Below are 15,518 nucleotides of genomic sequence, written 5' to 3' on the forward strand. Positions count from 1 at the left end.
TTTGATATCCCTCTGGGGCAATCTGGAATGTTGAACTGAAGACATTTCCTGGAAAGCTCAACCTAGGAAGAGAAACAAGCCCCACAAGCCAGGAGAGAACTTTGATACCACCTGCCTCCCAGCCTGTATTGCCTTGTATGGGGCTAAAAGAAAAATTAATACTTTTCCTCCTACCTTCTAAGTTCCTCTAATTGGGCTAATAATCAAATTAACAGAGGCAGATTAACAGGAGAAAATCAAATTTTAATATATGCACATGGGGAATTCACATATGCATAAAAATCCCAAAGACAATGAGGCACCACTGGGTATATAAGACATTTTGGACAAAGGAGAACGTGGGGGAATGGGGTATTAGATTTCAGAAGTGAGAATGGGCGATTTATAGGTAGTTGAGGAAGAGCAGAACACACATGGCAAGCAAATTCTTGCTGGGCACCTCCGAAACAATGGGACACGGGGTATCTAGCTACAGGCCTCTGCCTCTTTACCATACTTCATTCAAGTTAAGCTAAGTGAACATCCCAAGATTTCCTTCCTGTAGTTGGTTTTTCTATCTGAATCTCTTGGGCAGGAAGGGGGAGAGTAAAAGGTTCTTTCTGAGTCTTTTGTTTCTTAATAACCAGGTTAAAATCAATATCCCAAAAGGCAGCTTCAGGGTGGCAAAACTTTGGTCCCCTTCACTTGTCTGGGCTGGCGCTGTGCCAGGGGCAGTTCTGAGACAGGCGAGGAGCCCACAAGCCAAGGGCCTTATATACGTTATCATTTGTCCTTACAAGAACCCTATCAGTCAGGTAGGACTACAAGAACCACTTTATAGGTGAAGGAACGGAAACAGAGATTAAATAAATGTTCAAGGTCACAAGCTAGTGAACTATGCAGCTGGGATTTGAACCCAAACAGCCTCGAGCCTAGTCTGTGCTCTAACAGCTCTGCTCCTGTTTCCCCGAACATAAGACCTAGCCGGACCATCAGCTCTAATGTGTCTTTTGGAGCAAACATAATATAAGACCCGGTCTCATACTATATGAGACCGGGTCTTATAGTAGAATAAGACCGTGTATTATATTAATGTTTGCTCCAAAAGACACATTAGAACTGATGGTCCGGTTAGGTCTGATTTTCCGGGGAAACACAGTATACCGTGTCTGTTGAGGTTGTCATCAAGGCTGAGAAGACCTACTGGAACACTACTTTTTCTCTTTTCTTTATATCTGTGGGTGTAAATATTCTTGGGTGACAAGAATCTGATTGTACATGTGAAATTCCAAGAAATTTTTGTATTCAGGCCAGGCATAGCCTATTCTTACGGATAACCAGGTGCCAGAAATAGCACACTAATGGATAGGACCAAAATTCACAAAAATGTACATAGGACCACAAATGGAGATGAGCCCCATTGTCAAGGTTTATCTTAAAGGGCATGAATGTGTGCACAAGTATTTCTTTGCCAGAAGAAAATCTCAGGTTGTAGGTTAGAAAAATAATTACTTTTAAGTGTACTGAAAATGTCCAGAAGAAAATGCACTGAACATTATTACCTTGGGAAAGTGAGATTTGGGGGTAAGGGTACAAAAAAAACTTTCTTTTTTAAAATCTAAATAAATTTTTTTTAAACTTTTATTTATTTGTGTTTTCCCAGAACCCATCAGTTCCGTCAAGTAGTTGTTTCAGTCTAGTTGTGGAGGGCACAGCTCACAGTGGCCCATGTGGGGATCAAACCAGCAACCTTGTTAAGAGCACTGTGCTCTGACCAACTGAGCAAACCGGCCACCCCCAGAAACATTTTCTATTTTATATACTATAGTACTACTCAAACTTTAAAAATAAATTATGCTTTTATAAATTTTTAAATAGACATTAATAGTCAATGACCTTGTATTTGTCATTCTCTTTATACTGTTCTGTTTGCCATTTAGCTACTAGAACCAGAGAGAAATAAATTTGAGTAATAAAGGACCTTTGAACTCTAACACCTGATGGAGAGCAAGTCCAGTGAGGTAAGTGTAGACATTTATGTGATTATAATTAGCATTTAGTTGCATCTTTTATTTTTATTAAAGTTTATTGGGGTGACGATGGTTAGTCAAGTTACATATTTCAGGTGTACAATTCTGTAATACATCTCTATATATCACATTGTGTGCTCACCACCCAGTCAGTTCTCCTTCCATCACCATGTATTTCATCCCTTTTACTCTCATCTATGACCCCCCATCTTGTTTTTTAATCCATTCTGATGATCTGTCTTCTACAGTGCTTAAATCTGTTTACATTTAATGTAATTGTTAATAAGTTGAGTTTGAGTCTACCATCTTGCTATTCATTTTTGACCATAGATAAGTAACACTTGAGCCAGAATTTTTCTTATACTTCAGCTTCATCCTACTCCTGGTATCAGCCATCCCAACAAACAGCAAGGTTGCCAGGTGGCCAGAGAGGGTATTGGTTTTTCCTGCTGTATTGTTGGGTGGGGAAGCTGGATCACTGCCTCCACCGCAACAGGTGTAATCCCACGTGTCATATGTGGTAGGGGTTCTGTGAAAGACTATGAATGCAGGGTTCTCTGGTTATAAAGTCTGAATTCTGAAGTATTTTCTGTGACTTTAATATTAAACTCCCAAACAAGGATATGGCCGACAAAGGCTGATCACGCCTGAACCCGGTCCTAGGAAATGCTCCAGCTCTGGACAATTTAAGAGCTGAGAATAACTCAGATTCTCCTGGCCCCAGGGACTGGGAGAGCAGCCGAGTTGTTGAAAAAGCTAAAGCTAAACTGGGAAAGGTCAGAGGTAATGCACTGAGGAATCCTGTGCAGGTCTTGACACTGGGACAGCAAATCTAAGTTTAAAATGGGCAGCGTTCCTTCTCAGGGCTACTGTGGGCTCCAGATATGCACCAACAGGAAATCATCATCTGGATTAAACCCTTATCCTGAATGAGTGGGTTACCTTTCTAGGTACAGGTGTTAAAGCATTCTTTTGCTTTCCAGATTACAGTGGTTATCACAAGGTATCCTACTCGTCTTGCCAGTGTTAAGTCCAAAGCAGAATAGAACTGACTTTATGCTTCTTTTCAGGAGAAATGCATTTTCCTGAGGCAGGACATGGCTTCAATAGATTACATTTTGCAGCCTTCTGGGTAAATGGGACCCACTAGGCAGACTAACTCCATATGATTTGCCATAAAAGCAGCACAGAATAGAATCGGAAGAATGACTGACAGGGCGGGAGGAAAAAAAACGAGGCAATGGAAGCCTAGGCTGGGAATAAAAGCTTCCAACTTCACAAGCATCTTATCCCTAAGTAACTAGTTTAGGATAAATTCCAGTTCTGTCCCTTACTGGCTATGTGAACCAGTAACGTACTTAATGTTGAAACCACTTCCAATCTGTAAAATAATCTACAGCACCTACCTGATTCACTGGTTGTTGTGTGACATGATATAGCAGAAAAGGTGCTTGGCAGTGCTGGTTTACAAGTTTTCAATGAGAAGGTGGGGCCATCGTAGGCCCACACTGCTGCCGAAGTTCATTTTTAAAGGACTCCATGGATCAAATATTAGACATGAAATTGAGAGCTATCTCTGATGAAATCTCCCGTAAGTCCTTCATTCCCTAAGGGACCTGGTCACAACCTAGTAGTCTTTTCTCACAGTCCCCTCCTATTTACCAGAACTCCATTTTCATTTGGACCTAGTTTCCTGTCTGGATCGTTCCAAAAGCCTTCTAGGTTTTGGCCTGCCAGACTTATCTAAACAATCAAAAAACCTTCTGAAAAGCCACTTATTTGCTCAAAATTTTCTCCAAGGTCCCCCATGCCTTATGGGTAAAGTTTTGAATTTCTTACCTATGAAGCCATTCACCTGAATTAAATAGATTTCCCCAGCCTCTCACTCGTCACTCCTAACCCTCCAACCTAACACACACACAGTTTTGTTTTTTTAACACACTGGGTTATTTCAACGTTTTCATCCCGTCATGATGCTTTTCTGAATTCAAGGCGTAACTGTTACCTCTTTCGTGAAGTCTGCCAAGTTCCCCGAAAAGGTTTTTCTTCAGGCTCTATTATATTTATCACTTAATCTTGGTAGAGATTAAATGCACTCAACAGAGCATTTTATTTCTTTACATTTGCCTTTCCCAATAGACATACTCTTCTATTTCAAACATTTTTCTATCGGTTCCATTGCTATTCCTCAGAATATCTGCGGTGATAATACATCTAAAAAGCACTTTGTAAAACTGTAAGGTATAAGGGATTACACCATTACTATACTGACCTGAAAGAAATGGGAGGACTGAAGCAGGAAGTGACGTTGCCTCTCCTTTTACCAGTTCAAAGTCTGAAGAAATTCTGACTTGTTCTAGCCATTACATAAAGGATAACAAGCTTGTAAAATGGCTTTTAAAAAGAATGAATTGCTTTCAAGCAGCTCACCCAACTAAATTTCACGCATAAGGAGAAACCACAAGATGTGTTACAGTTAAGAGTATCTATAAAAAGTTTTACTTTTTTCTGTAACTTTTAATACAAGACATCTAAAGTCTTAAACAGTTAGTTGATTCTTTTAGGAACAAAATACGGCATGGATTCCAGAAAGGAACACTTTTTTTTCCCCCTTGCATTTAGGCTTTTCAGTCACTATGCAATGATTATCAATTCGCCAAGGACAGTAACAGTCAGATACTGGAGAAAAGGAGGTATGAGAAACATCTTTTATTTTTTTTCTAAAGAGGTGAAAATAAGTAAGATTTCTTATATTTCTCACTCATAAGATTTTTAAACTCTTAAAAATGCAATTACCTTTTCTCAAAGCACATGCCATTAAAAAAAATCTTAGCAATGTACATTTGCACTCGAAGAAAAACATGCAGCGCCATTGTCTTCTGACAAAATTCTGCATAAAAACCCCCACATGACTTTCTGCAAATATGTTCCCTCTTTATCATTTAGGGACTCCAACCACATTCAGTGCAATATTTATTGTTTCTTATTTCCGTAGGAAACACAGGGCCAGTGATGTCTTGAGTACAACTGTTTCCTGCTGGTTGAGCAACAGTTTCCCTCTACTTTATTTTAAAGTACTCTCTTTAACTTGCTGATGTAAGGTACAACTAGAATTCAGTAAAACTTGAGGATCCAAGTGGATGACGGAGGAGAAATACTTAAGGTGTACCCTGTGCCATGAACTTAGAAAAAAAAATTTACACAGAAAAAAACAACAAAAACCTCAGATTTTATCAATGCACCCTTTTAAAAAGTTTTTTTTTTTTTTTTTAATTTCTGAAAGCAGCTTAATGTGAATCAAAAGCAGTTCCTGAGTAACTGCAGTAAACAGTGTCTTTTTAAAATATATATATATATTTTTGCAACTTAGGTCATTTTGGTTCTGCCTTAATTTACCTCCCCAGCTTTTAGTTTAATCAGTTCATTTCCTTTCAGTTCACAATGTGCAAGTACAATAGCATCAGCTCCGAGAGTTGGCGTGGTGCAGATGTGTCTTGTCACGTCTGTGTGATCATCTGCATTTCTGTCAGGCCAGGTTTCCAGAGTCACTGCAGGTCACAGTTCTCTTGATCTCACAAAACCTGTGAGAGCCACAGACACTTCACGTTTTCTTCATTAGACGTCGTGACTGCCACGTGTGCAGCTTGTTGTAGGCTGTCTGGAGCATCTCTTCTATGTGACTTACCAACTGTAAAACATAGCAAGACACTTAAGCAACAATGGGGCAAAGGCTGCGGAAGTTAATGCTTCTGGTTCAGCTCTGACATATACGAGGTCTGATAAAAAAACATGGTGAATGCTTAAATTAAAAAAAATTTATTACAGTATGGCCGGATGGCTCAGTTGGTTAGAGCGTGAGCTCTGAACAACAAGGTTGCCAGTTCAGTTCCCACATGGGATGGTGGGCTGCACCCCCTGCAACTAAGATTGAAAGCCATGAATAGACATGGAGCTGAGCTGCGCCCTCCACAACTAGATTGAAGGACAACAACACACTGTTCCCCAATATTCCCAATTAAAAAATAAAAAAGCACGAATTTAAGAAAAGATAAAAATAGCAAGGATAAAGTAAACCTTCAATAACAGCTGTCAATTGAAAACTAAGAAAAAAAAACATTTCTGTAAAAAAAGAATTTATTACAGTAAAAGACACATTGCCATTAATCCCCCTCAAAATACTTAAACTCTTAAACTCTTAAAAAAGCAATAGTTTATGGTACTGGGTATACCTCTCTATGAACACACATCGTTCTTGCCACTTTCTGAAGCAGTTCTGGAAGTCCTTTTGTGTGAGTGTTGTTAGTTGCGCTATCGTGGCTGCCTGCATGTTCTGAGTCATTTTGACTTTGGGAAGAGCCAGAAGTCGCACGGTGCCAGCTCCGGTGACTAGGTAGATGGGGACACACCATAATGTTTTTATTTGACAGAAATTGCCATATACCAGAAGCAATGTGTGACACAGGAGTGTTGTCACAATGGAGAATGATTTATGGCACACTGTAAAACACACCTTTTCTCAACCGTAGCTCACAACCGACTGACTGCACCAAACCAGTTGAAACTTGTCACACACTATATTACTAAGGTTCAACATCCACTTCCCGTATTGAACATCCCTGGCCTTCCTGTTGGATGGCACTTGGCAGTATTTTGCGACCACAATGGAAAGGCTCCGTGTCACATCACAACTGGTACAGCAATTTCTGTCAAATAAAAACATTATGGCGTTTCCTCATCCACCTTATTCACTGGATCTGGCACAGTGCGACTTCTGGCTCTTCCCCAAAGTCAAAATGACTGAAAGGTAAATGTCTTGAATCGATTCAGGACATCAAGGCAGCCACGACAGTGCAATTAAAGACACTCATGAAAGAGGACTTCCAGAACTGCTTCAGAAAGTGGCAAGAATGATGGGATAAGTGTTTCGAAGAGAGGGGGAGTCTTTTGAGAGGGATTAATGGCAATGTGTCTTTTACTGTAATACATTTTTTTAATTCAGACATTCACCGTATTGTTTGATTACACCTCATAGTTCAGAGTACAGTTTCACTTATTGTCCCAATAAGGCAACGTGCCAAGTCCTCTCTGAAGGTGTTATCAGACACATTTTGTACAGAAAGCTGAGAGAGACGGTGGGGTACCACAGAGGTGGAAGTGCACCTGCTCTGTCTGGGTTGTTATGTCTGCCCTGTCATTAATCAGCTATAGGACAACAGCAAAGTCCTAACTGTGCTCTAGGCCTCAGTTCCTTCTGTCAAATGCAGGAGGTGAATTAAACCAGTGATTTCTAGATTTACACATTAGTCTGTTGACCAAAGCCAGGATGGTGGCATCAACATTATTTTACAGAACATCTGAAAAATGCCTAACTCCCCTGAAGATTCTGATGGAGCAGGTCTGGGGAGCAGGTCTGGGACGAGACCCAGGAATCTTTGATATTTCAAAAGCTTCTCCAGTTAATTCTGCTGCATGGCCAATCTTGTGAAGCACTTTTCTACGCCTCCTAGAGTCTTTTCCAGCTCCAACATTTCAGGATTCCAATATAACTCAGAAGATTACAGAAAATCTAAATGGTTTCAGTGCTGCACACAAGTCTATGTCCCACCTTTGCTCAGGACTATATGTCTTGAGTGGTAGAGAATTTGCCCTCATCATGGACATAACTAGAGGTCAACAAGACCACACTGGTCTAAGCTGATAGACTCCTGAGGTAGAATGTCTTCAGAATATGTTTCCTTGGAGGTGACAGTATTTATGTGGTTGGCAATAAAAGTCCTATAAAGTCTACAAGTCAATTCTGGCAGTATGGGGATGGAGATCAGGAAGTCCCAAACCCGTTTTGCATGTCAATGACTTAGATCCAATCTGAGGTAGAGTTAAAAAAAAAACAAAAGAAAAACAAACACCTTTATTTACCACATCTGTTATCATAGTGTGTGTGTATGTGTCCATATGTGCTGTTAGTTTTGTCAGGAAACTATGTAAAAATCATCTTTTCTGCGTAATGGGCAGAAAATGGGTCCCAGAAGCACCAGTTAGAAGAGATGAACACCACCTCCTCCTGAAAGGCTGTGCGGGACCTCAAAATCCTTTACCACAGTGCTCTAGGTCGTTATCATCATCGGAGGAGGCACATGAGCTGAAACCTATTTGTCACCTTTGCCCTGCTGCGGGAAGACACTTCAAGCCTCTTCTCTGATTTAAAGTAATACTGTTATGTTTTGAGGAAAACCATTTAGAATGTTTAGGGAATAAACACTTCCTTAAAAATCTTACTGATGAAGATTTTTCAGCTTTCAATTGGAAAACTGCCCTTTTTGATTATCTTACTTACTGAAATACTGAATCCTAAGTTTCTATATACTATTCTTTCCCAGTCATCTGAGAGGATTTGCATAATGCACACAAAAAACGATCTTGTGTGGTTGCTCTAGCCGTGTATTAAAAACAAAGCAAAAAATCCTGGGCACAAAGTGACACTTCACTCACTACCTCTTCCACTGCCCGACCCTGCTATAAACAATCAGGGAAGCTCCTGGCAGACCATAACCCAAGAACTTTATGACATCCTACCAGAGAGTGTCAATTCTGCATTTCTTTGCATTGCTGGGTTTGTGCCTGCTACTCAGGTTTTCAAAATAAATATTTTTTAGAAACACACCCACAGGATGTTTATCTATATGAAATACCTGGAGATGATTATTACAAATACCTGGTTAGTCATGGCCTTGGGGAAGAGCGAGGGAGGGATAGGCAACTGGACAGGGCTACTCAGAGAATCCCTGCAGGGACTGCAAATGTTCTATTTTCCACAAGGATTGGTGAGCACAGAGATATTTGTTTTATTACTTTAAAAGGCACATGTATTTTAAACATTCTTCTAAATATTATGATACATTTTAGAATTAAAAACCAGTATCCAAGCAACAGAAAAAACACACAATGTACCTATTCATTTACATGAAAACAAAGTTAATTCATCACTTTACTACACAGAGAAAGGAAATCAGGCCAAAATCAGATTGTTGCCTTACGTTTGTGCTTAAATACTGTCTTCGAATTTTTTCTTGGAATGGGCAGAGCTTTGTAACTTGGAATCGTTCCAAATTACTTTTCATTTTCACTACCTAAAAAAAGGTGAGAGAAATAATGAATTAAAGAGGAATCTCAAAGAACCTATAGGGATAAACCCCCCCACCCCCAAAAGAAAGCCACACAGAAAGTTTACTTTTCTCTTTTTAGATTATTTGGCTCCACCAGGCAGAGAAGCAATATCTAATTAATTATATTTTTTTAAATTAAAAAAAATGTCTATCCTAAAGGTAATAAATAATAGCTGTAGAAAAATTTAAACAATGCAAAAGGAAGAAAATATAGTTCTTACATCTACCACTCATATGAGATCATAACACATTCAAATGCTTCTGTAACCAATCGCCTTCTGGTAGACATTTAGGCCATTTCCACATTTTCTTTTATAGACAGTGGTAGAGGAACATCTTTATGGCTCAATCTACATACCTGATTATTTCCTTTGGTTAAATTTCTAAATGTTGAATTTCTGCGTCAAAGCATTTTTCAAAAAGGCAGCACTAGTAGGGGAAGGACTCTTAGCAACTCAGCCAACACTGATCATTTTAAGTTTTTTGTTGTTTTGCAGATTATAGATGAAAAATGCTTTTTTCCTGTAGTTTTAAAGATAATTTATTTGAATACTAGTGAGTATGAAAATTTCCTCTTATGTTTATTGGGCCACTTGCATTTTTTAGTGAGCTTCCTGTTAAAACTCTGCCTGTTATTTTTAATGGGGGCATTTATGTTTCTCTTAAAAATTGTTTATAAGAGCAAACTATATAGTAAAGCTATTACTATTAATACTATAAATATTTTTCTATTTGTCAAATGTCGTTTAATTGGTTAGGAGGGTTTTAGTGTTAAATAGCTAGTGCTGCATTTGTTGTCAATCTCAGTTTAGATTTTATTACCCTGAAAAAATGTACCAAATAAGTAATTTTACTGATGTGACTTGTTTTGGGTCTCTATTCTTTGGTCACTCCCAGTGGCTTAGTGTAAACACATGTTTTAAGATGTACAATCATGTTATGGAACTGGTCTGGGCCTCAAGTTTCACCTACAGAATTGGTATCAGTACCTATTCCATTAGGATGCTGTGAGGCTTAAATGAAACAACGTGTGCAAAGTAAGTTATCCCAGGGTTTGGCACACGGTAAACACTTAATACAATTTTCAGATTTCAACATAATACCTCATTAAGTCACACTACCACAATAGCTGTGTTTGGAACTGGTTCTGACCTTTTCTTCTAGGAATGGTGTATTAACAGGAAAGCAGGACCAGAAGTGCCGTAGAAGTTCCCCAACAGCCACATACAGGTGTTTCAATTCAGACTGAATATCATTTGGCACCATTTCTGCAAAACAAAGGTCCAAAGGGTAAAAGCTATTTTCACATATGTATAGTCTCTGAAAGAATGACCACTCAGAGAATAAATGAGAACATGTACTCTTTGCCAGTGCCAAACCAGGATATACTCTCCTGAGACAAGTGACTGATTTTGTGGTTGACAGATCACAGAATTTAAATACCCTTGAGATTTTGGAAAAACTTTTAGGTTTCCCTTTATTCTAAGAGGGGTGGGTGGAAAAAGGAAAGCATTTAGAATGACATAGGGAGACTGCTAACATGCCACTGTGTGTAACATTAGGACAATTTTGAAACCTAAGTTATTGTCTAGATATGTTTCAGGATCTGGATGCATAAAAACAAAACAAAATCCCAGAAATGTTCCAAAAACAAACAAACAAAAAACCAATAAAATGTTAGCCCTCCTCTCCAAGTGCTCTTTAGAGCTAATTTAAGTAAAGGGATCGCAACGGAAGCTGGCCCCGCACATACGGTTTATGGCTTGCTGTGTCCCTCCCTGCATAAGTGCCCCTCCAGGGGACAGTGCTGTGATGGTACTGCTGGCAGCACTACTGGAGAGAACCTGAAAGACAACAGAGAACGTGGGTTTCTTCTCTTTTGCCATCTTTCTTACTTAACATTTCGGTTTTATAGCAAAATGTCCAGCAAGTCTTGATTCCTGTATAAATACATAATTTATAGTAAGCAGAGTGAACTACTTTCCATGAGGCCAGAGACACAGGGTGTAGAAAGAGAATACCTACCAATCTGTCAGAAGTACCAGGAAAGCCCGCGGGTACCTCAAGACTCACATGCTTTTGCCTAGTCAGGCTTTTTCTTAAGCACGGATTCAACTTGACTTGTGAACTCTTACCACCGAAGGTAAAGTTGAGTTTAAGAAAGTAAGTCAAGTAAAACAACATTAACATATATCCTTGCTGGCGGCTGGGAAAACATAAAACCCCAACAAAGCAGAAATACATCAGTTGTCATTTTTTTAAGGACGTGAATACACTTAGCTAAAAGGGGAAAAAATGTATTCCCCACTGTGTTAGTAACGACATTTAGGGACATAAATGACTAGTCTATTCAATGAGTGCCTAACAAGTGCCAGGCACTGGTGGCTACAGAGAGGAACAAATCATTTGTTTAATAACTCAAGTGCAGGGCTAGTGTGTCTCAAGTTTTTCAACGAAGTTTTTACAAGTCTAAATCCATGAGTGTATAGGCTGGATTAAAAAAAAATAATTAAGCTTGGTGTCAAGTACTGCACATGGCAACGAGGAGTCAAGGAGTAAGTCGCCTTATTCCTATTTCCTTTTGTCAGATTTTATCATGCATTATAACTGGAAGTTTCTGTGATTGCTGAGCTTGCTGACTAGCCACTGGCTACACTCAGGTATACACATCTGAGGACAGACAATCTCTTGGGCCTTCCTGACTCAATTCATGCGTCTCAGATAATGAAATCACTTTTGGGGGGTATAGGGTGGATATGGGAAACAATCTAAATATTTAAGATTGACCACAGTTCAAAAGTTAGGTCTACCGTGGGCAATTATAGACTAGAAGGAAAGAGGTAGTCAAATAAGCCCAAATTTGTTATGTGTGCATACATGTGCATATATATATTTCCTAGTTCTGTCTGCTGAGGGAACAGTAACACCAGTAGCAAACGACACCCCAACAGCAGAGAGTAAACCCAGCACTGGGATCTTGGTTTCTCAATCTACTCAGTACTAAAAGAACAATTCTGTGGTAGGGGCAGGGAAAGCGTTAAGATGAACCTGAAACACCGATCTCATTGTGCCATAAAGAACAGAGGGCTTCAAAATTGACAAAAATATTATCAGAAATACACAGAAGCCAGTGTGAAGCGCTTGGGAGGGTCTGACTATAAAGGGACATACTTCTGGGGGGAATAAAACTGTTTTTTCTATCTTGTGTTGGTGGTGCTACAACTGTATATGTTTATTTACACTCACAGAATACACTTTAAAAAGGTCAATTTTACTGTATGTAAATTATACCTTAGTTTAAAAAAAAGCAATAATTTATAACCCATAGGCTAATGTAAGAATACACAGATCCATGCAGATATAAATAAATACATAAATAAATACAGGAGAAGGGAAGGAAGCTTTTCTTTTTAGCAGAATGTCAACTGATAAATGTAGAATGGATGATGGAATTAGAAAATAACCATTTAACCACCACCATGGTAATAACTGTTTTCGGCAAGAATCACCAATGGATTTAAAAAACTAGGGGTAAAAGTTTGATGGGAAATAGAATATTTCCATATTCTTAAAGTATCTACTCATGAGATACTTATTAATTACAAAGGGAAAACCAGTAATTTTTTGGTGAGAAACAAGGCAGATACTAATTACTGTGGCAACAGGGGGCAGTGAAGGTTTTTAAGCTGCAGAGTGGTCATATTAGATTTGTTTTTAGAACGGTAACTTGCAGTGGCAGTGTGGCAAAGGGCTCAGGTGCCTAAACAAAGGTGATAGAGTTAAGAAATAATGAAGTATTGACAGAACTTGCTGATCAACTTAAGTGTGAATAAGGGTGGGGAAAAATGAAGAATAATGAGCTCTGTTTTATATATTTTGAGTTTGAGGTCATGCAGAGTGATGTCTAGAAGTTTTCTGGGAGAGATGACTGATAAAACTATATATAGAAGGAAAAAATTAGCAATAACAAAACTCATTTTTCATTATCTTCAGACGCTTCTTGAATAATGACAAATACCTTTTCTCCCTACCCCTTAATTTTTTTCAATTTGTTGAGCAGACATACGTCTTTAAACCCAATTAAAATATTAGTTAAGTAGTTCAATGTGGTTGTGCTCATAAAGAGGAAACAGCTATGGGAATCCTGGTTTTCAAACAGTACAAGTTACCTACCTGAGTTAATTTGGGTGTATATGCTTCCATTTCTTGTCTAATACCATGAAAAGAATTAATAATGTCCTGACTTGTTGCATACTGTAGTGACTGGATTGGAGTTGGACCATGGTAATACCTGAAGATAGGCAAAGAAGAAATGACGAATCACACAGAATAAAGGTGCCCATCATTTATTTGTCTTTCATATATTTTACTAGTCTCAATACGATGTTTCCCAAAACAAAAAAAATGATAACATAGTTAAAATAGCACAGAGAATTAATATTTATTTTTGTGGCTTTGATCATTTAGGAGCCCTTCCTGAGATGCAGGAAGTAAATTTTTAAGGAAAAAGGACACTGTACTCTTATGGTAAAAAACTGATTAAAACTTGAATGCTATACTTGCAGAATACACTCTGCAATGACTTGTGTTATATAACTATTCTGCCCCAAGTTAATTTAATATTGACCGAACTTACCTATCTGACTTCTTGAGGTTTAGTGCAATCGTTTTCATGGAATTATTTTTCCTCAAGTCTTCATATTCAATGGACTCTTGTAACTTCGCCTATAATTATTAACATAGAACTTTTTATTATAACTTTCCCTTATAAAAGTAATGAACATGACTGAACAAGTAAAATTGTACAGAGGATAAATTATAAAGTCTTCCTACCACGAGTTTCACTTTTTGGAGATGACTATTCTACAGATGGTCGAATTCATTTTCTCACCAATCACTTACAGAGAACACCTGTTTTCCTCCACTCTGACCATACCAGTAATTATTATTGAACTTCTAATTTTTGACAATCTGGTAGGGGAAAATATGTATTTTACTACTTTCCCCCCAAAATAAGTAAAAGACTGATTTTATTATATGTGTTGTAAATACCTTTTTTCCAATTAGGTGTTTTTTGGCTTTAATTATTTCCTTTTTCTTATTCCTCTGTGGATTAACTTTTTGCTTAAATCTTTGATCCACTTGGAATTTATTTTGGAATAAGGAAGAATGAATTTCTTTTCATTAGTCATCAGTCCCACTAACAACATTTGTAGAATAATCTTTTCCCACTAATTCTGAAATGCCACGTTTATCATATATTTAATTCCTCCATGTATTTGGGTTTACTTCATTTTTTTTTAATTGGGAAATTTTTATTGGGGAATATTGGGGAACAGTGTGTTTCTCCAGGGCCCATCAGCTCCAGGTCGTTGTCCTTCAGTCTAGCTGTGGAGGGCGCAGCTCAGCTCCAAGTCCAGTTGCTGTTTTCAATCTTTAGTTGCAGGGGGCCCAGCCCACCATCCCATGAGGGAATTTTACCGGCAACCTTGTTGAGGGCTGGAGCTCTAACCAACTGAGCCAACCAGCTGCCCATCCAGAAGCTCAGCGGCAGCTCATTGTCTTCAATCTAGTTGTGGAGGGAGCAGCTCACTGGCCCATGTGGGAAATCAAACCCACAACCCTATTGTTCAGAACACCGTGCTCTGACCAAGTGAGCCATCCAGCTGCCCCTATTTGGGTTTACTTCTGAACCCTTTACTTTGGTTTTACCAATCTGTTTTCTCCTATGCTAGTAACAAACTGCTAAATTTCTATAGCCTTATAATAAAACACGTTAACTATAAAAGACATGAAGACAATCTATGTAACATATGTGAAAATAATTCTGTAATATTTCGTCCTCTACATAGTTATGAAATTCATCTGGTCAACTGTCATCGGCATCTACTAAAAGTGGGATCAAAATATTTAGGTTATAAAATATATCACAAAAAAGATCAACTTGAAAACTTAGTATTTTAAATTGCCCCTATTTTAAGAGTCTGAATAGTCCTCTCATAGTATAGGAACAAATCTGAAGTCTGCGTGGTACCTGGAGTAACACAACAGTCAGTCCCACCTTATTTAGACTCAGCCTGATTTTATACTCAACTCTATACCCTTCAGCCAACTTCAAGGCGTACTAATGTCTTCATTACTTTTCACATACGTCCAGCTCACTTTCACTCCTGCTGTTGCCTTACCTAAGTCATGTTCCTACCCAATAGAGCTTTATTATTATGGTGCTATCCATAATAATCTAAATCCTAAACTTCTGTCAGAGCAGAGTTAGGTCTCCTAACTTGCATACTTAACTGAAAGCTCCATAAATAGAAGAACTCTATTATTGTTTTGGAATCTCTCA

The 15,518-nt window shown here is 38.5% G+C and overlaps 1 protein-coding gene across 1 annotated transcript in view; it reads right to left on the reverse strand.

The window, feature by feature from the left end:
* Positions 1-4,703: 4,703 nt before the first annotated feature.
* Positions 4,704-15,518, reverse strand: part of GTF2H1 (general transcription factor IIH subunit 1) — a 32,931-nt gene continuing 22,116 nt past the window's right edge. The window contains exons 10-15 of the mRNA XM_081062071.1: positions 13,809-13,897; positions 13,346-13,463; positions 10,926-11,016; positions 10,325-10,440; positions 9,044-9,136; positions 4,704-5,697 (exon numbers count right to left, since the gene is read on the reverse strand). Coding sequence (XP_080918197.1) covers positions 5,611-5,697; positions 9,044-9,136; positions 10,325-10,440; positions 10,926-11,016; positions 13,346-13,463; positions 13,809-13,897 — 594 coding nt within the window. The 3' untranslated portion in view covers positions 4,704-5,610. The remainder of the gene's footprint in view (positions 5,698-9,043; positions 9,137-10,324; positions 10,441-10,925; positions 11,017-13,345; positions 13,464-13,808; positions 13,898-15,518) is intronic.

Source organism: Rhinolophus hipposideros (assembly GCF_964194185.1).
Source record: "Rhinolophus hipposideros genome assembly, chromosome: 10".
Lineage (NCBI taxonomy): Eukaryota > Metazoa > Chordata > Mammalia > Chiroptera > Rhinolophidae > Rhinolophus > Rhinolophus hipposideros.